The following is a 21,797-nucleotide window of genomic DNA, read 5'->3' as shown; positions in this document are numbered from 1 at the left end:
AACTCCAAAAACTCCACTTACGTACACAATCTCTCATAAGCCAAAAAAAGTCTTTGAAATTGTGCCAAAGCTGGAGACTTTTATGTACCTCAAGTGGCCAGAAACCTACCAGACAACCAAGGGTCCTCCAGAGTCCCAAGAGAATCCAGTTGTTCTCCACAGCATTGCCTCTGAGGAATCTCAACCCACACCTCTCCGTTGCTTCTGTGCTGTTTTGAGCAAATGCATCTCTTCATTCTGTTCAAATTGGTTTGATTATTTTTTTTTAATTAAAAAAACACATAGCTTCCCCCCACCCCCCGCCCTTGGTAAAACTGGAGGCCTAACACATTTCAATTTCTTTTGGCAGAGAAAAAGACAAGCATACGAGTCTAACCTCATCTGTGATGGTCTGCAGCTAGAAGCAACCAGATCTGTGAGTGTCAGACCCTTTCCATATGTCAGCTGACTGTTGTCCTGGAAACTAGCCTGTCGCTCGGAGTGCTGGAAAGGCATTTGAAACGTGTAACCGCAGCCACACCTCAACTGCAGGCTGGGACAGGAGTCAGTCAGAATCTGCATTATAGAATATATGTTTGTTACTGATAAAAACCGTGGATCTTTCTTAATAGCCAAAGAATCTAATATAAAGCTATGTATGAATGTATTTATTCAAGAACCTTTTTGAAGATTTTTATATAATACAAATGATAGTTTACCCCCCCAAAATTAGAAAATGTAAGAATTGTGGAACTGAAAATCATCTGTACTTTATCCATAAATAATCTTGTCCTTCTAAATATTTTCTTTTGCTCAAATATATACATTTTTCCCTTAAAAGGAAATTATCATTTCACAGTTTTAAAGTTTGCTTTTCTCTCTTTATCGTATAGTGAATGCATTTCTATATTAATAAATATAGTTCTTTTAAATCCTTTTTAATGATCACATAATGACATTGAACAGATATATAATAAATTAAACAGCCTTCTTCTCGGTTTAAGAAACTTTAAAACTTGTCATTACAATAACACTACAATATAGTGTTTTTATGTTTAGTTACTAATTTGGACTAATAATTAACACATTTGCTTTTCTTCATCTAAAATATTGGTGATTTTATGAAAGAACTAAAACATAAGAATAATCTGTTTTAAATTTGTGAAAATATCAATAGTTGATTTGCTTTCCTGGTTCGTATGCTTATTCTTTCAATATAGCTTGTGGATGACAAGCTCGTGTTTGTAAAAGTGCATGCCCCGTGGGAGGTGCTATGCACCTACGCAGAGATAATGCACATCAAATTGCCTCTGAAACCCAATGATCTGAAAACCCGGTCCTCAGCCTTTGATAATTTCAATTGGTTTACCAAACTCCTCCAAGTGGATGAAAGTATCATCAAGCCAGAGCAAGAGTTTTTCACTGCCCCATTTGAGAAGAACCGCATGAATGACTTTTACATTCAAGATAGAGACACATTCTTCAATCCAGCCACCAGAAGCCGCATTGTAAGTCTAAACCCAATTTAGCTGTTGTCTTGGGGTGATTTAGAATTTACTGTTGAATAATTAGTGGTCTAATTTGGTTGGTTTGGTTTGGGTTTTAAAAGCTGCCCAAAAAAAAGAAAGAAAAGCAATATACCTACAGATTCCTGTTAGGATAGTAAGCAATGATTGGCTAGTTACACTGTATAAACTACACACTCTATTTTGGAATCTTTTTTAGGTTTACTTCATTCTTTCTCGGATAATGTACCAAGTAAGGGACAATGTTAAAAAGTTTGGAATTAACAAACTCGTAAGCTCTGGAATCTACAAAGCAGCTTTCCCTCTCCATGATGTAAGTCAAATGGCAAAAATGAAATAAAATATCTAAAATGTATTCTAATGTTAGGGAAAGGCTAATCTTGAACTTGTTTCTTCCTTGGTAAAATCAAGAGGACATATTGCAAGATTGTAAATACGTGTAAGGCAGGAATCATGTTGTATTTTTACTGCTGAATCCCAGGCAGAGGGAAAACCCCTTAGTTAAAATGAGTGAATGAATGAATAGACGGCGTTTCCCAGAGTTAATGCGTGGGCTCAGACTCAAACACCTTTCTAGCTGGAGGATCTTGTGAAAGTCACTTAACCTCTCTATTCATCAATTTCCTCATCAGTAAAATGGGGATAATAATAGTACCTATCTCATAGAGTTGTTATGAGGATCAGTTCATCCACGTGGATGTTAGAACAGTTCTTAGCATATAATAAGTACTATATTATCTGTCAGCTGTTTTCATAATTACTGACAGATATTATTATCAACCAGAAAAGTATTGGTTCTTTGTAAGAAAAATATGTTAGATCATTTCACTTATCATTTTCTGTAATTCAGGCAGGCATTTTCTCTTCTGAAATAACCATTTTCAAACTGTGTCCTGGAATATCACAGGGCTTCTAAAAAGGCATCTGTCAGGGTTCTTGTCAGGATGGCAATACAGCAGAGTGTTGACATTTCTTAAGGACGGCATACTGAGATGACAGCAACTCCTCAAATTCAAGAGCACTCCTCTAGCTGATAAGATCACTCATGAAATGAAAATTTTAAAATGTGCTGTAGAAGCTTAATGATTCTATAAATGCAAGGATGTTTTACCTAAGGTTTTAAAGTTCTGTCATTAAAATAAATAAAATCCTGTCTTATATTGCTGTGTTACTTTGTTATATTCACTATCAGTTTATCTGGATCTCTAAGGCCAAAGAGTACATCATGAGTAATGCTGGACTGGATGAAGCACAGGCTAGAATCAATATTGCCAGGAGAAATATCAATGACCTTAGATATGCAGATGACACCACCCTTATGGCAGAAAGTGAAGAAGAACTAAAGAACCTCTTGATGAAAGTGAAAGAGAAAAGTGAAAAAGTTGGCTTAAAGCTCAGCATTCAGAAAACGAAGATCATGGCATCTGGTCCCATCACTTCATGGCAAATAGATAGGGAAACAGTGGAAACAGTGACAGACTTTATTTTGGGGGCTCCAAAATCACTGCAGATGGTGACTGCAGCCATGAAATTAAAAGACGCTTACTCCTTGGAAGAAAAGTTATGACCAACCTAGACAGCATATTCAAAAGCAGAGACATTACTTTGCCAACAAAGGTCCATCTAGTCAAAGCTATGGTTTTTCCAGCAGTCATGTATGAATGTGAGAGTTGAACTGTAAAGAAAGCTGAGCACTGAAGAATTGATTCTTTTGAACTGTGGTGTTGGAGAAAACTCTTGAGGGTCCCTTCGACAGCAAGGAGATCCAACCAGTCCATCCTAAAGGAAATCAGTCCTGAATATCCATTGGGAAGACTGATGCTGAAGCTGAAACTTCAATACTTTGGCCATCTGATGTGAAGAACTGACTCATTTGTAAAGACCCTGATGCTGGGAAAGATTGAAGGAGGAGAAGGGGGCCACAGAGGATGAGATGGTTGGATGGCATCACTGACTCAATGGTCGTGAGTTTGAGTAAACATTGGGTGTTGGTGATGGAGGAGGAGGCCTGGCGTGCTGCAGTCCATGACGTCACAAAGAGTCAGACATGTCTGAGCGACTGAACTGAATTGAAAAGCCAAACAAAGCAAAGACTGATTGATAATTGCTACTGTGAAGTACATGTATTTGTGGATGAAGACAATATTGAAATGTAGTGTTTAAGATAATAGGACAGTATGCATGCTCCTTGGTACACATGCACAGAGAACTGGGAGCTGGATGGGGAAGCAGATGCTGAGTTTCCTGGCTAAAAGACCCCACAGAGCAGTCCAACCTGACAGTCCATGTGTTTTCTATTTGTGTACCGACAAGACTAGCAGTGAGCATGATATGAACTTGGGTACACTTGCAAATAGCTGTCGTGATTATCAGTATGGGATGTCAAGGCTTTGTAGTACTCACTGGACATCTGCCCATGCCCAGTTCTTTTCCACTAAATCTTCCTGTAATTGCACTGGTCCCACGTCCCGGCTAAGGGATGATCTCATGAGGTATTTAGAAGGCAGGCAAGTAGAGGTCAGGACTCATGTTAAAGCTTTAATATTAATAATTTTCTGGTTGATAATAACATCTGTAAGTAGTTATTATATGCCAGGGACTTTGAATATTGCTGTGGATGAATTGATCATCTTAACAACTCTTTGAGGTGGGTAGTATTATTATCCCCATTTTATTGATGAGGAAATTGATGGAGAGGCTAACTGACTTCCAGAAGGTCATCCAGCTAGCAAGTGGTGGAGCCAGGTGATTCTGGTTCTAGTATGAGGGAAGGAAGGTGAGGCAGGTGGAAAGAAGAGAGATTGCATTTAAGCAGAGGCAGGAAGTTTGATTTCTTGAATAAGCTAAATGTATAACATCACATCAGGCTTTTTTTGTTGTTTATATTCTGTATTTTCACAGAATAACTGCTGAATTGAGGGACAAAAAAGCCTGGGTTTTAGAATTGACCCCGTCAGTAACCAGCTGGTTGCTCTGGGTGTCTAAGGAGGGGACTGGGCTGTCAGGCATTCCTCTGCCATGAGAGTTTGAGCCCTTGAGCAACCCAGGTTTTAATTATTTAGAGCTGGTGCATTTATAGTACATTAAGTATCCTCGGGGTTCTCACCAGGTACCTGCGGTGGTCCCTGGGATTGTAACATCCAAGCATTCCTTTCCACCCACATTCACAAATGGCCCTCCAGGCATTAGTATTACTCCCAGTTGAGAATTCCTAAGAACTACATGGTATTTCCTTCCAGCAAATGAGACCCCTTATTTACAAATGACTGTGACATGTTAGGGCCGCATTTAGCCAACAGAACACACAAACGCAAACACATACCGATTGTGATGCTCGTTTCTTTGCTGCTTCTTCCCAGTGCAACTTCAGCAGCCCATCGGAGGACCTCAGCTGCCCCAATGAGCGGTACCTTCTGTACAGGGAATGGGCTCATCCTCGAAGCATATACAAAAAGCAGCCCTTGGATCTTATCAGGTGAGTTGTTGTAGTGAGCGCTCCAGTGGGAAGGGCTCAGCGTTGCTAAGTGTGACAGTCCTCTAAGAGTATTGCCAACCAGGGAAGCTCACTGCAGCTCTGAGCTTTGTTGCCCAGAATTTTTATGAGTTGTTGTAGTGAGCACTCCAGTGGGAAGGGCTCAGGGTTGCCCAGAATTTTTATGAGTTGTTGTAGTGAGCACTCCAGTGGGAAGGGCTCAGGGTTTCTAAGTGTGACAGTCCTCTGAGTATTGCCAACCAGGGAAGCTCACTGCAGCTCTGAGCTTTGTTGCCCAGAATTTTTATTGGGGGCTCATTACTAGGCATGATTGATTGATTGACTCACTGCCCACATGGCTCGATCTCCAACCCCTTTTTCTCCCAGTTGTCCTGCAGTATCACATGGTTCCAATCATGTGATTGGTCTTTCCGGCCTGGCCAGACCACATCCTGAATCATCTCATTTGCACAAACTGTTTAGAGTCTACTGTGAATAACGAAGTCAATCTTATCTTGGGAAATTCCAAGGCATATGAGGCTACCCAACTGGGGACCAAAGACCCACCAAATTCTTCATTAGCTTCCCTGGTGGCTCAGAGGTTAAAGCGTCTGCCTAGAATGCAGGAGACCCGGGTTCGATCCCTGGGTTGGGAAGATTCCTCTGGAGAAGGAAATGTTTAATTCTTCATTAAACAGGAGTAAATGTTAGATTTAGCTTAAATTGTATGATAGTGGTGGTTTAGTTGCTAAATTGTGTCTGACTTGTGACCCCATGGACTGTAGGCTGCCAGGCTCCTCTGTCCATGGGATTTCCCAGGCAAGAATTCTGGAGTGGGTAGCCATTTCCTTCTCCAGGGGATCTTCCTGATCCAGAGATTGAACCTGGGTCTCCTGCGTTGCAGGTGGATTCTTTACAACCTGAGCCATGATAAGAGATGCCAATTTTCACTGTTTTCCTATATCTTCTATTGGGTACCATTTCCAACAGTATGTGACCATAATGTCCAGCATGTGTCTTCTCAAAGCACTGGTGTCGGCTGCTCTCCAAAAACTTACATTGTTCGGGCAAGGCTGTTGGAGAAAAATAGATCAAGAACAACTAAGCACATAAATAAGTAAACAACATTTCTGAGTGAAATGAAGAAAATGACACAGTGATGAGATGGAGAGGAACTGGGAAGTGGGGAGGAAAGTGAGTCAAGAAAGTTATCTTTGAGTAAGTGAGCATGTGAGCTGAGATTTGTCTAGTTGGAAGGAAAAAAAAATGCCCAGTATTTTAAGGATCTGGGAAAAAGTCATATTAGGAAGAGAGGCCACTGGTACAGTGGCCTCAAGGCACAAAAGCACTTGTTAAGCTTGAGGAAATAGTGAAAACCAGTGCTAAGGGAAAGAGAAAGATGACACACAAAGTTAGAAGGGTATCGGGAACGTGGAAAGGAGTGTAGACAAGTGCAGTGAAAAGCTGCTGCAATATTTTAACCATTCGAGTAATTTTATCTCACTCACATTTTGCAAAGATACTGTGGAAACTAAGTGATGGGGGAGGCAGGAAGCAGGGAAATCTGGTAAGAGGCTATTAGCACAAACCAGATGAGAAGTCCTGGGGGCAAATATGGAATGTGTTTGGGGAGTCAGGTTGACAGGACATGGTTATGGATTGGATATGTGGGATGAGAAGAAGAGGAGGGTCAGGGTAGGCCCAGAAGCATGTGCCTGTTCTTCCTATGATGTCTCATTGCCTGTCCACCTGAACTTGGGAAAACCTCTTAATCTTAAAAGTGAGAATTTTAAAACACTGAAGAATTTTCATTTTGTTTTACATTTTATTAAGGGAACTTTTGGGCCTCCCAGGTGGTGCTAGTGGTAAAGAATACGCCTACCGCTGCAGGAGACCAAAGAGATATAGGTTTGAACCCTGGGTCAGGAAGATTCCCTAGGAGTAGGAAGTGGCAACCAGCTCCAGTATTCTTGCCTGGAAAATTTCTTGCCTGGCAAGCTGCAGTCCATGGGGCTACAACGAGTCGGACTTGACTGAGCACAAGAGAAATAAATAATACGGCAAGTTTGCCTATGTCTGTCACCCATCTCCAAACATTATAAACTCATAGTCACCATTGTTTCATCTTTTTCTCTACTTCCTACTGGGTCATTTTGAAGAAAACTCCAAATAGCATAACATTTCATTAATAGAATGACAAGATCTCTTTTAAATATAACCAGAATACTCCTATTGTTTAAAGTCATAAAATAATCAGTATTCATGTTTTCCTGTCACAAAAGTACATTTTTTAACAGTTTTTTGTTGTAATCAGTATCCAAACAAGGTCCAAATGTTGCAAGTAATATCTCTCAAATAGCTTCTAATCTATAATTTTCCAATTTCTTTCTTGTTTTCCTCGCAGTTGTTTCTCTGTTTTCTATCTGGCTGATTCCATTCTCCCCTGAGGTGTTACTTGTTTCTTTGTCCTGTGTATTTGCTTTAGTGAAGTCATTTGATCCTCATCTAAAGGCTTGATCTGATTGAGATTGAACTTTGCACAAGAACACTTGTGTGAGTTTCGTATTTCTGTCAGTAGGTATATAATGTCCAGTTGTCTGTCTTTTCTGTGATGACAGCAGCCAGTAATGAATGTTGTCTAGATTCATCATTTCCTCAGGGATTTTATTTATTTGGCCATTTGTTGTTGCTCAGTCATTAAGTTGTGTCCGACTCTTTCCAACCCCATGGACCTTAGCATGCCAGGCTACTCTATGCACTGTCACTCAGAGTTTGCTCAGATTCATGTCCATTGAGTCCGTGATTCCAACCATCTCATCCTGTCGCCCCCTTCTCTTCCTGCCCTGTTTTTCCCGGCATCAGGGTCTTTTCCAGTGAGTCAGCTCTTCACATTAGGTGGCCAAAGTACTAGAGTGTGATTTCTTCCTTTATTTACTAGTTGGATTAGAATCATAAAGAGACAGTTTCTCTCATTAACTCAGATACCCTGTAGAATAAAATTTTGAAAAAGGATGTTTATATACATGTCAGTATTTGAAACTGATATTTACATGAGGGTTCTCTTCCATTATTTTCATTTTGTACTAAATCTATAGCATCTGTTGGCAGAGTGATTGGTTTGATGGCTTTTTAATCATTCTTTATGGGTTTTTGTTTGGGGGCAGGGGTTCTATGAAGAAAACAATTTCCCCAGGATTTTAAGTATCTTTTGCTAAGGAAAATACAATTAACTGTTCCCTGCCCCTGGTCCACCTGTCCCCTTTGATGCTTCTGTCAACTTTAAAAAGAAATGTACAACATGAGAGTTGTGAGTTAAGTTTTATTTGGAACAAAATGAGCCCAGAGACAGCATCTCAGCTCTGAGAAACTGCTCCAGAGAAGCAGGGGAGAGGTCAATATATATGTGATTTTGATGAAGGGGGAATACATACAATCAAGCACATTTTTTTTTTTTTTTTGCAGAAGGTTTCTGCTAGTCATGAGGAACCATCTTCACTGAAGCACTGAAGAATTTTAGTGCTTTTCTAGATATGAGGAGGTATAAGAATTGAGCTCATAAAAACAGCTTCTGAAAAGACTTAACTATCTGAAGACCTGTTCTGCCAGTTTTCCTCAGAGCACAGAGTGCCTCATTTCTGCTCTTTACCCTGAGCACCTTTCAGGGGATGTTGAACATCAGTAGCTGCATGATTTAATCCTTGTACAGGTAGATGGCAAGTGCCAACGGCAAGTGTCAATGTGTAGTTGACACTTCCCATTAGTAACTCAGGATGTTAAGCCTTCCTCTCTGGTTCCAGGGATTAGCAGAGGGAAAATGAACTCTTTCCCAAAAAGCAAGTCAAGCAAACTGGAAAAAAACACCTGGAAGAAACAGACCTTGCACAGAAAAAAATAAAAAAAAGCAAGTTTCCTATAACACTCGCTCAGAGTGCCAAGAGAATACGTGATATCCACAATACAAAAACAGGGTTCTAGTTTAAAGAAAAGTAAAGAAAGGATCATTCTGAGAGTAACATGTAGCTCTTAGGAATTAAAAATGAGCAGAATGGGGGGGTGAGGGGGGAACAGCAGTATTAAAAAATGGTGTGAAGAAGTTGTACCAAACATGGAGTCAAAATATGAAGACACAGGGGAAAAGATAAAAATTTAAAAATCAGTCCAGGATGCACAATGAACAAATAATAGGAATGCTAAAAATAAGGCCAGAGAAAATGTAAGGAGGAAATGAGAGAAATATTTCAAGACAAGTATCTGAACTATTGAAGAACTGAGCACCCTGAGGCTCTGTGTGGATGAGCATGCAGAGCACCCAGCTTGGAGGATGGACAGGGAGCCATCAAGTCACTGAAATGTGGCCTCTCAAACACTGGAGCAGACAGAAGGTCCTGCAAGCTTCCAGAAAGAAAACCAGGCTTCATACAAAGGAGCAAGACTCAGAATAGCTTTGCATTTCTCAACATCAACACTTGAAGGTACAAGAAAAGAGAGCAACAGTTTCACATTGCCAAAGAAGGTGATTTTTTTTTAACTTACTGTCCCATATATGGCCAAATTCTTCATTTGGTGTGAGGAAATTTTCATAATTTAAATGTGCAAAGTAATGGAGGAAGTACAGAGGTACTCCACTCAGAAAGAAAACTACATGGGTTCAATAAATGGGGGTTCCCAGCCTAAAAGAAGGGCATGGAGAGCCCAGGTAACAGCTCTGTGGCAGGACTCCTAGCAAGTCATTAATCCAGGCGGCAGGAGAGAGACTGAAGAGATTGATTCCAGGAGATGAAATTGATAGACTGACTCATGTGTTAGAAAGCAGTGAGAAAGTTACACCTGAAAGGGAAGTCTGGGGTTGAATTGTTGCTAAGTACACAGAAAACGGTGGAAACAGTGTCAGACTTTATTTTGGGGGGCTCCAAAATCACTGCAGATGGTGACTGCAGCCATGAAATTAAAAGATGCTTACTCCTTGGAAGGAAAGTTATGACCAACCTAGATAGCATATTCAAAAGCAGAGACATTACTTTGCCGACTAAGGTCTGTCTAGTCAAGGCTGTGGTTTTTCCAGTGGTCATGTATGGATGCTTACTCCTTGGAAGGAAAGTTGTGACCAACCTAGATAGCATATTCAAAAGCAGAGACATTACTTTGCCGACTAAGGTCTGTCTAGTCAAGGCTGTGGTTTTTCCAGTGGTCATGTATGGATGTGAGAGTTGGACAGTGAAGAAGGCTGAGCGCCGAAGAATTGATGCTTTTAAACTGTGGTGTTGGAGAAGACTCTTAAGAGTCCCTTGGACAGCAAGGAGATCCAACCAGTCTATTCTGAAGGAGATCAGCCCTGGGATTTCTTTGGAAGGAATGATGCTGATGCTGAAACTCCAGTACTTTGGCCACCTCATGCGAAGAGTTGACTCATTGGGAAAGACTCTGATGCTGGGAGGGATTGGGGGCAGGAGCAGAAGGCGACGACAGAGGATGAGATGGCTGGATGGCATCACTGACTCGATGGACCTGAGTCTGAGTGAACTCCCGGAGTTGGTGATGGACAGGGAGGCCTGGCGTGCTGTGATTCATGGAGTCGCAAAGAGTCGGACATGACTGAGCGACTGAACTGAACTGACACAGAAAACTAAACAGTGAACCATCAAGACAATTATTAATTCCAGAGAAAACAAAATATTGCGCAGAAAAGAAAAAGTAAGCACAGCAGATGATTTGATGCAGCTGTGAACAGTCTTTATGGCATCTTAATAATGCAAAGCAAGGCTATTACTCTAACCAAAATTATATTGTAACTATGTCGAGAGGATGCAGGAAAGGAATTATAGGTGTGTAAATGAGATGGGGGTTGAAAGAGAGCTTAATTCTAGTCTTCCAAAGTAAAGCATCAGGAGGTGATACGTAAAACTGAGAAGTCAGTGAACTACAGAACAAGTATATTATTTACAGAATTGGAGGTAAATATTCCTAGAGTCAGCTGTAAGAAGTGAAAGTGGTTACTTCTCGCCAGGAAATGGGAGCGGTTCTTGAGGGCTGCTTCTTTTTATACCTAGTGTTCTAGAACTGACTCTTTATTGACTGTATAGTTATAGCTTTGATTTTTTTAAAACCAAAGCTGAATTTTTAAAAATTGGTATTAAGAATTGGGATGTTTGGGGCAGAGAAAGATAATAATCAGAGGATATTACATTTGAAGGGATCCTCATTTTCCCCAGCCTTTAAACAAGAACCAGGAGACAGGCTTTCTGTTTAGGATTCAAAAATTCTTTCTCAGCTTCTTGTCTAAGCAGTGTAACAAAGGTGCCTTGGGAAGTACTGAACCCCCTGTCACTGTAAATATCCAAGTAGAGTGACCAGCCCTCTTGCAGGGTGTTTTTACTACTGGGCAGTTGGAGTGGGCAACTTCTAGCATTCTTTCCGATTTTAACTGTGGCATTTCCAGGGCAGATGTTTGATATAAATGTATTACAAAGAGCCTAACAGCCAAGAGTCCAAAATGTCTCAAACCCACTGCAAGGATTTTCTCTCCCAGACACCATCTCCTGAGCTGACATTTGCCTGCCACCCATAAGCCAGACCACAAAGCCCAGTCACATGAGAATGGACACACTGCATTCCCCTCAGCTCGTGATTCCATCTCGGTCTCAGCCCTTCCTTTTTCCTATGGATGTAGCCCACGCCCAGGCCTCTGACCAGGGAGCTGGTCTCAGAACTACCCCGTGAGGGCTGGTCCAGCTCAGGGATGTTCCTCTGGGAAGTCTTCCAGACTCCAGGCTGTTCTCAGAGCTCAGTCCCCACTGGGCTAACCCCACCGAGCTCAGCTCAGTGTCAGACTGAGCCAGAAGTCTCCTAGAGGCCTCAGACCTAAGGCAGTGTACAGGCTGTACCAGTCTACAGGCTGTACTGAGCCAGGAGTGAAATGTGAGCCAAGGAAAGGTATGTGCCAGAGTTGCCTAAACAGCCATCTTACTGCTTTGTCCTCATCCCTAAACCCTTTCTCTCCCTTTCAGAAACAATCTGGCCCTGTTTCATGCCCTGCCTCTTTTTTTATTTTGACTACCTGTTCTCTTCCATTTACTCCAGATTCATTTACAAGCATTGAAGAGTTTTTAAAACAGGAAAAATAGAAATGCTGCATACCAAGAATACAGGACAGTAGATGACTCAGTCACATCCATCCTGCCCTTTCCCATTCTCGAAAGGAGTTTTAGAAATAGTTTGTTTAGAGAGACATTCCGCTCGTAGTTATTATTATTGGCATTTTCTTATTATTTGTGATTTTACATTACGTTTGCTCCAAGAAAGTTCTCAAAATAAAGCAAAAACAGGTAATTGAACAAATGGTTCATGTTCATTCTTTTCATAAATGTCAAGAATAATCTTTGGGGAAACTTACCAGATCTGCCAGTCTTTGTGAAGAGTGATGATAATATCCTCTATCTGCTCCATATTCAGCAATTTCCCCTCTTTGTGTTATTCTATTTACTTTGCTGCAGCAGGTTAACCAGTGGTCAGTACTTCCGTAATATGTAAACTACGTCTTATTTCACAGTAGAACTGGGGGCCTGCTATGAAAATGGATATGTTTTTAAATGTGCATTAAGTCAGAGGTTTAAGTTTAAAGCCCCCTTTATTTATAACCAGAAATTAATATGAGGATAAAGCTGCAGACTGATCATCTGTCTCCTCTGAAAATAACTTCTGTCTTCCTTCAGGAAATATTATGGAGAGAAGATCGGGATCTATTTTGCCTGGCTGGGCTATTACACTCAGATGCTTCTCCTGGCAGCCATCGTGGGAGTGGCTTGCTTTCTCTATGGATATTTCACTCAGAATAACTGTACATGGAGGTAACCTCTCCCTATTCCTTGTTACTGTGCTGAAAAGCTGCTTAGACATAAAATTATTTTCCGGGTCCTAGACTGTTTTAGTAAAAGAAGACTCATTACAGAACACTTACTGCTTTGGATGATACATCTCTTTTGTCATAAGCATAATAACTAAGTGAAATGGAAAAAAAATTTTTTTATTAGATAATGCAGCCCAGCCTCTCACAAAACTGTTACCCTTAGGAAACACTCCAGTATTTTAAGGCAATACTTTGAAAAAGAAAGGAGGTTTGAAGAATGGAACATCTTTGAACTTTTGGCCCCCTGAGGAATGCTTCATTCAGCCCTACAGATGTGAACCTAGAGCAGCTCTGATTGCATCAGGGTTTCAATGGCAAAACTGGCAAAACCAATTCTATGTTTTTTAGAAATTACTTCTTTTTTTTATAAATTTATTTAATTTACTTGTTTTTGGCTGCACTGGGTCTTTGTTGCTGCATGTGGGCTTTCTCTAATTGCAGCAAATGGAGGCTATTCTCTAGTTGCAGCAAGTGGAGGCTATTCTCTAGTTGCAGCAAGTGGAGGCTATTCTCTAATTGCAGCAAGTGGAGGCTATTCTCTAGTTGCAACAAGTGGAGGCTATTCTCTAGTTGCAGCGTGCAGGCTTCTCATTGCTTTGGCTTCTCTTGTCATGGAACACGGACTCTAGGGTATGGAAACTTCATTAGTTGTGGCGCACGGGCTTTGTTGCCGCTTGGCATGTGGAATCTCCCCTGACCAGGGATGCATTGGTGGCCAGATTCTTAACCACTGAACCATAGGGAAGTCTATACCTTTGTCGTATATATTAAGTATATATCATAAAACTCAAGTAAATGATACTTTTTGCTTGTTTTACTTTAAAAAACAAACCCACAGTGTTAGAAGGCTAAAAAAGTAATAAAGAATGAGTTTGTGCTTGATGTTGAAATTAAAATACCAGCTACACTGTGTGAAGGGAAATGCATGGGTCCCAAAACACTGAATTTCACCATCTCTGATCTGAAGTGTGTTACTGGTCCTTTGCTTTTGGTGACCTCAACCTCCAGAAGGGGTGCAGCACTGAACCAGGACTTTTCTCTTGTTCATCTGGCCTCTATCCAGGTGTGACAGCCAGATCAGAATTTCTGGGCAACAGTGACAAGCTGATGACCAAATTTTTCTAGCCTGCAGCATGTGAGCCTTACTCTAGAGGCAGGAAATGTACATGGCAATTCTGATGTATAGGCGTAATTATCCATTCTGTTTAACAAAGGATTCTGAGTGTTTGTGCCCATTACGGCTGTTAGCTTGAAAGCTGCAGATGGTCCTTGAAGTACTTGCCTCTCTTCACTGAAAAAGAGTTTAAGGCTAAAGGCTGAATGTTTATATTTTTTCCCCTAATTTTGTCTTTGGCTTCTCCATTGTTTTGTATATTGTTCCAACCAAAAAAAGGTATCTCAAAAATATGCTTTCAGAGCAAAAAATTAACATTTTTATATGGTTCTTGCATGGTGGTGGTTCTCATTATAATTTATTTTATAAAGTCACCATACAGTCACCCCACATACTTCCTATATGTGTTTACAGTTAATTTTATTACGAATTGAGTAGATTCACAAGAATAGAAGATGGATTTAAGATGTAAGGGAGGATGATCCATTACCCAGTTTAAGAAGAAAACATAACTGTTACCCAGGAAGTTCTTTGCTCAATTGCATCCCCTCACTTCCCACTTTGGAAATAACAACCATACTAAATTTTTATTTTTATCATACACTGTATGTTCTTTTTCATATGTACTTGTATCCCTATAAAATATCATTTTGTGTGCTTTTGAAAATATCTGTGCATAAGTAGAAGATACTGTAGGTATTTCCTTTTCCATAAAAGGTCTATTTAAAGCTTATACACACTTAAAATAGCAATTTTATTGAGATATAATTCATATACCATAAAAGACAGCCTTTGAAAGTGTACAGTTTGTGGTTTGACGTACTTCCACAGAGTTCTGTAACCCTCACCACTATCTAATTTTTGAACGTTTTCATCACCCCATAAGAAACCAGCATCCTTTAGAAGTCATTCCCTAACTTCTATTTCCCTTGGCTACTGGCAGTTACTAATCTGCTTTCTGTCTCTACATATTTGCCTATTCTGGACATTTCATTATAAGTGAACTTCCCGTGTGTGCAGTATGTGGTGCCGTCTTTGTCATCTTTCACTTAGCATGTTTTCAAGGGGGCTTCCCAGGTGGTGCTAATGGTAAGGAACCCAACCTGCCAGTGCTGGAGATGTAAGAGATGTGAGTTCGATCCCTAGGTCAGGAAGATCCTCAGAAGGAGGGCATGGCAACTCTCTCCAGTATTCTTGCCTGGAGAATCTCATGAACAGAGGAGCCTGGCCAGCTACAGTTCATAGTGTCGCAAAAAACTGGACACTACTGAAGCAGAGTTGACTCACTGGAAAAGACTCTGATGCTGGGAGGGATTGGGGGCAGGAGGAGAAGGGGACAACAGAGGATGAGATGGCTGGATGGCATCATGGACTCGATGGATGTGAGTTTGAGTGAACTCTGGGAGTTGGTGATGGACAGGGAGGCCTGGCGTGCTGCAATTCATGGGGTCACAAAGAGTCGGACACAAGTGAGCGACTGAACTGAACTGAACTGAAGCAGCTTTGCATGCATGAACACAGTGTTCTCAAGATTCATTCATGATACAGCATGAATCAGTACTCTATTCCTTTTTGTGGTCAAATAATATGCCATTGTGGAGAAGGAGATTGTAACCCACTCCAGTATTCTTGCCTGGAAAACCCCATGGACAGAGGAGCCTGGCAGGACATGACTGAGTGACTTCACTTTACTTTACTTTAATATGCCATTGTATGGGTATACCACATTGTCTATCCAACCATCAATTTATGTTTGGGTTGTTTCCATTTCTTAGCTATGATGAATAGCTATGAACAAGTATGTACAAGTTTTGTGTGAATATATTTTCTCAATTCTTTTGAGAATATATAAAAAAATGGAATTTCTAGGATATATGATAACTCTAGATTTAACATTTTGAGGACCTGCAAAAGCATTTTTTTTGTGACTGCACCATTTTACATTCCCAGTAGCTATGAATGAGTATTCTGATTTCTCCACATCTTCATCAACACTTGTTATTACTGAACTTTTAATAAATAAGCAAACAAGTAAATGTGTGTGTGTGTGTATCATTCTAATGGGTATGAAGTGGTATGTCATTATTTGTATTTCCCTAATTCCCAGTGATGTTGAGCATCTTTTCATGTGTGTATTTTGTCACTTGTATCTCTTACAAGTGTTCAGTACAACTGTTGAGTTTTAAGTGTTCTTTATATATTTTGTGATAAAAAAGTGAAAGTGAAAGTCACATCCAACTCTTTGAGACCCCATGGACTATACAGTCCATGGAATTCTCCAGGCCAGTATACTAGAGTGGTTAGCCTTTCCCTTCTCCAGGGGATCTTCCCAACCCAGGGAGCAAACCCAGGTCTCCCACATTGCAGGTGGGTTCTTTACCAGCTGAGCCACAAGAGAAGCCCAAGAATACTGGAGTGGGTAGCCTGTTCCCTTCTCCAGGGGATCTTCCCCAGCCAGGAATTGAACCAGGGCCTCCTACATTGCAAGTGGATTCTTTACCAACTGAGCTGCTGTGATAAAATCCCCTTATCAAATATTTTCTTGTATTCCATGGACTTTTTCACTTTCTTGATGTTGTCCTTTGAAACACAAAAGCTTTTCATTTTAATGAAGTCCAGTTTACCTGAGCTTTTTCTTTTGTTGTTTGTACTTTTACTGTAATATCCAAAAAAAAGCATTGGTAAGCCAAAGCATGAAGATTTTCTCAGTGTTTATCTTCTAAAAGTTTCTTCTTTTTTTTTTTTTTTTTTTAGTTTTAGGTCTATGATTTCATTTTTGTAAACAGTATAAAATAAAAATTCAACTTTCTTTCTTGGCAGGTGTGTATTCTAGTGTTCCAGCACCATTTTTGTAAACATAATCTTTCCCCATTAGCACCCTTGTCAAAAATTGTTATTGTCATTCAGTCATTATGTCATGTCTGACTCTTTGCAACCCCGTGGACTGCAGCACACCAGGCTTCCTTGTCCTCCACTATCGCCCAGAGTTTGCTCAAACTCATGTCCATTGAATCAGTGATGCTGTCTAACTATCTCATCTTCTGCTTCCCTCTTCTCCTTTTGCCTTCAATCTTTCCCAGCATCAGAGTCTTTTCTAATGAGTCAGCTATTCATATCAGGTGGCCAAAGGATTAATCACTAATTACTAGTACATAGTATTAATAAAGTACAAAAATAACTGGCCATAAACCTAAGAGTTTATTAGGGACTGTCAGTTCTTTTCTGTCAATGCATATGTCTGTCCTTCATGCAAGTCCCACACTCTATTGATTGTTAGAGCTTTGTAGTAAGTTCACGATTGCTTTGATTTTTCTGGGTACCTTGCATTTCTATGATTTTAGAATCAGCTTTCTCATTTCTGAAAAAAAGCCATAATTGCACTGAATCTGTAGGTCACTTTGAGAGCTATTACCATCTTAACAATATTAAGGCTTCTAATTCACAAACACACAGTAGCTTTCCGTTTATTTAGGTCATCTTTAATTTCCATCAATATTTTGTATTTTTCAGTATATATATTTCACACTTCTTTTCTCTAATTTAATCTTAAGTATTTTATTATTTTTGATGCTACTGTAAATGAAATTATTTCCTTCATTTTATTTTTAGATTATTCATTAATATATAGAAATATAGTTACTTTTAATAGATTGATTTGTCTTATAACCTCAATGAACTGACTTATTAATTCTAGCAGATTTTTGGTAAATTTCTTTGGATTTTAATGTGCAATATCATGTCATCTGGAATAGAAATGATTTTCCTTATTTCTTTCTAATCTGGAGATTTTTAATTTATTTTCCTTATCTGGTTGCCCTGACTAGAACCTCTGCTACTGCTGCTGCTAAGTTGCTTCAGTCGTGTCAGTGTTGCACTTGGGAGGCATCTGTTCAGAGTTTCACCGTTAAGTATAATCTTTGCTATGTGTGTTTTTTTCCCCTTATCAAGCTGAGGACATTCTCTTCTGTTCATTGTTTTTGATCCATTATTCTATCAGTATGGCATATTATATACATTGGTTTTTGTTCATTGAACAATCCTTGCATTCCTGGATACATCCCACTTGATTTGATTTTTTTTTTATTTGATTTACTGGATTTGATTTGCTAATATTTTGTTGAAGATTTTTGCATTTATATTCATAAGAAATAGTAGTCTGTAGTCTTTTAGTGATGCCTTTGTCTGGTTTTGGTATTGGTATAATACTGGTTTCATGGAATAAATTGAGATATGTTTCTACCTCTTTATTTTTAGAAGAGTTGGTGAAGCATTGGTATCAGATTTCTTTCAGTGGCTGATAGAATTGGCCTTGACATTTCTTTGATTATTAATTCAGTCTCTTAACTCATTGTAGATCTATTCAGGTTTTCTATTTCTTCTTGAGTCAACTTCAATCATTTATGTTTTTCTAGGAACTTATCCATTTCACCTAGGTTATTCCATATGTTGGCATATAATTATTGACAGTAATCCCCTATATTCCTTCTTTATTTTTGTAATGTCAGTAGTAATGTTCCTCTTTTCATTTCTGATTTTAGGAATTTAAATCTTCTTTCTTTTTTTCTTGAATAGTCTAGCTAAAAAGTTGTCAGTTTTATTGATCTTTTCAAAGAACCAACTGTTGATTTTTCTCTGTTGCTTATCTATTCTGTATTCCATTTATTTCTGCCTTTTGTCTTTTGATTGGAATATTTAATTTATTTACATTAAAGTACTTTCTAATTAGGGCTTCCCTTGTGGCTTAGCTGGTAAAAAATCTGCCCACAATGTGGGAGATGCTGGGTTTGATCCCTGGGTTGGGAAGATCCCCTGGAGAAGGGAAAGGCATTCTACTATTCTGGCCTGGAGAATTCCATGGACTGTATAGTCCATGGGGTCACAAAGAGTCGGACACAGCTGAGTGACTTTCACTTCACTTCACTTCAGTTTCTGATTAGGTTGGCGTTACATTGGAGTTACATCTGTCATTTTACTACAGTAAGTCCCCTACATAGGAACATTCAAATTGTGAGCTTTCAAAGATGCAAACGTGCATTTGCATATCCAGTCATGTAAGTTAGTTAACATGTCTGGGATACATTGTCATATGCATGCATTGTCTAGAAATGATGGTGCTTTTGTGTACCTTACGGTACTGTATAGAGTACTGTATACAGTACTGTACAGTAGTACAGTATTTTTATCTGCTTACTCGATGCCAGCGCCTGTTGTATGTACTACTGTAAGATTAAAAATGTTTTGTTTTATTTTTGTGTTTGTTTTTTATGTCTTATTTGTGTGAAAGTATTATAAACCTATTACAATATAGTAATATACAGCTGATTGTGTTATTTGGGTACCTGCACCTTGTTGCGCTTAATATATATAAATATATATTATGTAAAAATGTATTTATATGTATTATATATGGTTTTTAACCTATGTAGTTACCTCTACCAGTGATCTTTAGTTTTTCAAGTGAGTTTGACTTACTGCCTACTGTACTTTCATTTAAGCCTGAAGGATTCTTAGTATTTCTTGTAGGGCAGGTCTGCTAGCAAAGGAGTCTTTCAGATTTTATTTTTGTAGGAGTGTCATCATTTCTCCTCTGTTTTTTGAAGAACAGTTTTGCAGCACATAAAACACTTGGTTGACAATCTTTTCCTTTTTAGCATTTTGACAGTATGATCCAACTGCCTTCTGGGTTCCATGGTTTCTGATTAGAAATTAACTGCGTATCTTACTGAAAAGTCTTTGTATTTGTGGAATGAATTCTCTTTCGACTATCAGAATTCTGTCTTTGTTCTTGACTTTTGATACACTGAGTCTGATGTGCTTATGTTTGGGTTTTTTATTCTACTTTGAGCCTGTTGAACTTCTTGGATGTACAAATTAATGCTTTCATCAAATTTTGGAAGTTCTTCGGCCATTATTTCTTCGCATATTCTTTATGCCTCTTTCTTTCTCTCATTCCTTCTGGCTCTCCTATTATGTGTATTTTTGATGGTGCCCCACTCATCTCTGAGGCTACATTCATTTTTTGTCATTCCTTATTCTTTGTGATTCTCAGACCTAATATTAAGTTAGCTGACTTTTTCTTCATCCAGTTCATTCTGCAGAGGAACCTCTCTAGTGAATTTTTTGTTTTACTCATTATATTTATATCTCTAGAATTGCTAGTTGGTCTTCAAGTAATTTTTATCTGTTCATATTCTCTGTACAGTGAGATGCTCACATGCTTTATTTCTTTAGGTATGATTTCTATTAGTTCTTTGAACATATGTATGATTGCTTATTTGTGTCTTCATTTAGTATGTCCAATGTCTGGACATCCTCAGGGAGTTTCTATTGGCTTCTTTTTCACCCTGTGTCATGGCCAAACTTTTCTGTTTCTTTATCTATCTTGTAATTTTTTGTTGAAAACTGGGCATTTTAATTATAATGTGGCCAATCTGAAAACCAGATTTTACCCCTCCTCAGAGCTTATTGTTGCTTCTATTGTCATTGCTGTTGATGATAGGATTTATTTAGTTAGTTTCCTGAACAAATTCTGTAACCTTATATTCTTTATCATGCATGGCCATGAGATCTGTATACAAAAGCTTAGTTATCTGCTAATGATTGGACAGTGATTTCTTTAAATGCCTGGAATCAATCATTTTATTGAGCCTTTGCCAGGTGGCTCTGTATTTGCATGTGCAGGAATGCCTTCAGCACTCCATCAGGCAGTTGTTATATTCACTATCAGTTTATCTGGATCTCAAGCCAAAGAGTACATCATGAGTAATGCTGGACTGGATGAAGCACAAGCTGGAATCAAGATTGCCAGAAGAAATATCAATAACCTCACATATGCAGATGACACCACCCTTATGGCAGAAAGCAAAGAAGAACTAAAGAGCCTCTTGATGAAAGTGAAAGAGGAGAGTGAAAAAGCTGGCTTTAAATTCAACATTCAAAAAAAAGAAGGTCATGGCATCCAGTCCCATCTCTTCATGGCAAATAAATGGGGAAACAATGGAAACAGCGATGGACTTTATTTTCTTGGGCTCCAAAATTTCTGCAGATGGTGAGTGCAGCCATGAAATTAAAAGATGCTTGCTCCTTGGGAGAAAAGCTATGACCAACCTACACAGCATATTTAAAAGCAGAGACATTACTTTGTCAACAAAGGTCCGTCTAGTCAAAGCTATGGTTTTTCCAGTAGTCATGTACGTATGTGAGTTGAACTGTAAAGAAAGCTGAGTGCCGAAGAATTGATGCTTTTGAACTGTGCTGTTAGAGAAGACTCTTGAAAGTCCCTTGGACAGCAAGGAGATCTGACCAGTCCATCCTAAAGGAAATCAGTCCTGAATATTCATTGGAAGGACCGATGCTCAAGCTGAAACTCCAATACTTTGGCCATCTGATGCAAAGAACTGACTCATTGGAAAAGACCCTGATGCTGGGAAAGATTGAAGGCGGGAGGAGAAGGTGATGACAAGGATGAGATGGTTAGATGGCATCAGTGACTCAATGGACATGGAGTTTGAGTGAACTCTGGGAGTTGGTGATGGACGAGGAAGCCTGGCATGCTGCAGTCCATGAGGTCACAGAGTCAGACATGACTGAGCAACTGAGCTGGACTGAACTGAGGCTACCTTGGTTGTGAGACTGTTGGTTTTAAAGGGGAACATGAAGCTGAGGTTATGGAGATGGGGATAAGCCAAGTTAAAATACCACAAAACTCGCTGTTTTATGGAAAAGATTTAGTTGTTTTTTCTCAAATAAACACTTCTCATGCTATTGGAAACCTTTGTTTAGTTTCTGCAGAGGTTAATTTTG

At 39.4% G+C, this 21,797-nt stretch overlaps 1 protein-coding gene and 1 non-coding gene across 3 annotated transcripts in view; both read left to right on the top strand.

Moving 5' to 3' along the window:
* The window catches only part of LOC120861344 (anoctamin-6), a 232,009-nt gene that overhangs the window by 154,977 nt on the left and 55,235 nt on the right, over positions 1-21,797 (top strand). For both annotated transcript variants that reach the window (XM_040236992.1, XM_040236991.1), the window contains exons 4-8: positions 350-415; positions 1,200-1,487; positions 1,705-1,818; positions 4,865-4,980; positions 12,687-12,821. In XM_040236992.1, coding sequence (XP_040092926.1) covers positions 350-415; positions 1,200-1,487; positions 1,705-1,818; positions 4,865-4,980; positions 12,687-12,821 — 719 coding nt within the window. The remainder of the gene's footprint in view (positions 1-349; positions 416-1,199; positions 1,488-1,704; positions 1,819-4,864; positions 4,981-12,686; positions 12,822-21,797) is intronic.
* On the top strand, positions 5,562-5,633 carry TRNAS-AGA. The gene has a single exon. It is a non-coding gene; the product is annotated as a tRNA-Ser (tRNA).

Source organism: Oryx dammah, unplaced genomic scaffold (assembly GCF_014754425.2).
Source record: "Oryx dammah isolate SB20612 unplaced genomic scaffold, SCBI_Odam_1.1 HiC_scaffold_11232, whole genome shotgun sequence".
Lineage (NCBI taxonomy): Eukaryota > Metazoa > Chordata > Mammalia > Artiodactyla > Bovidae > Oryx > Oryx dammah.
This window is presented reverse-complemented; position numbering and strand designations above follow the sequence as displayed.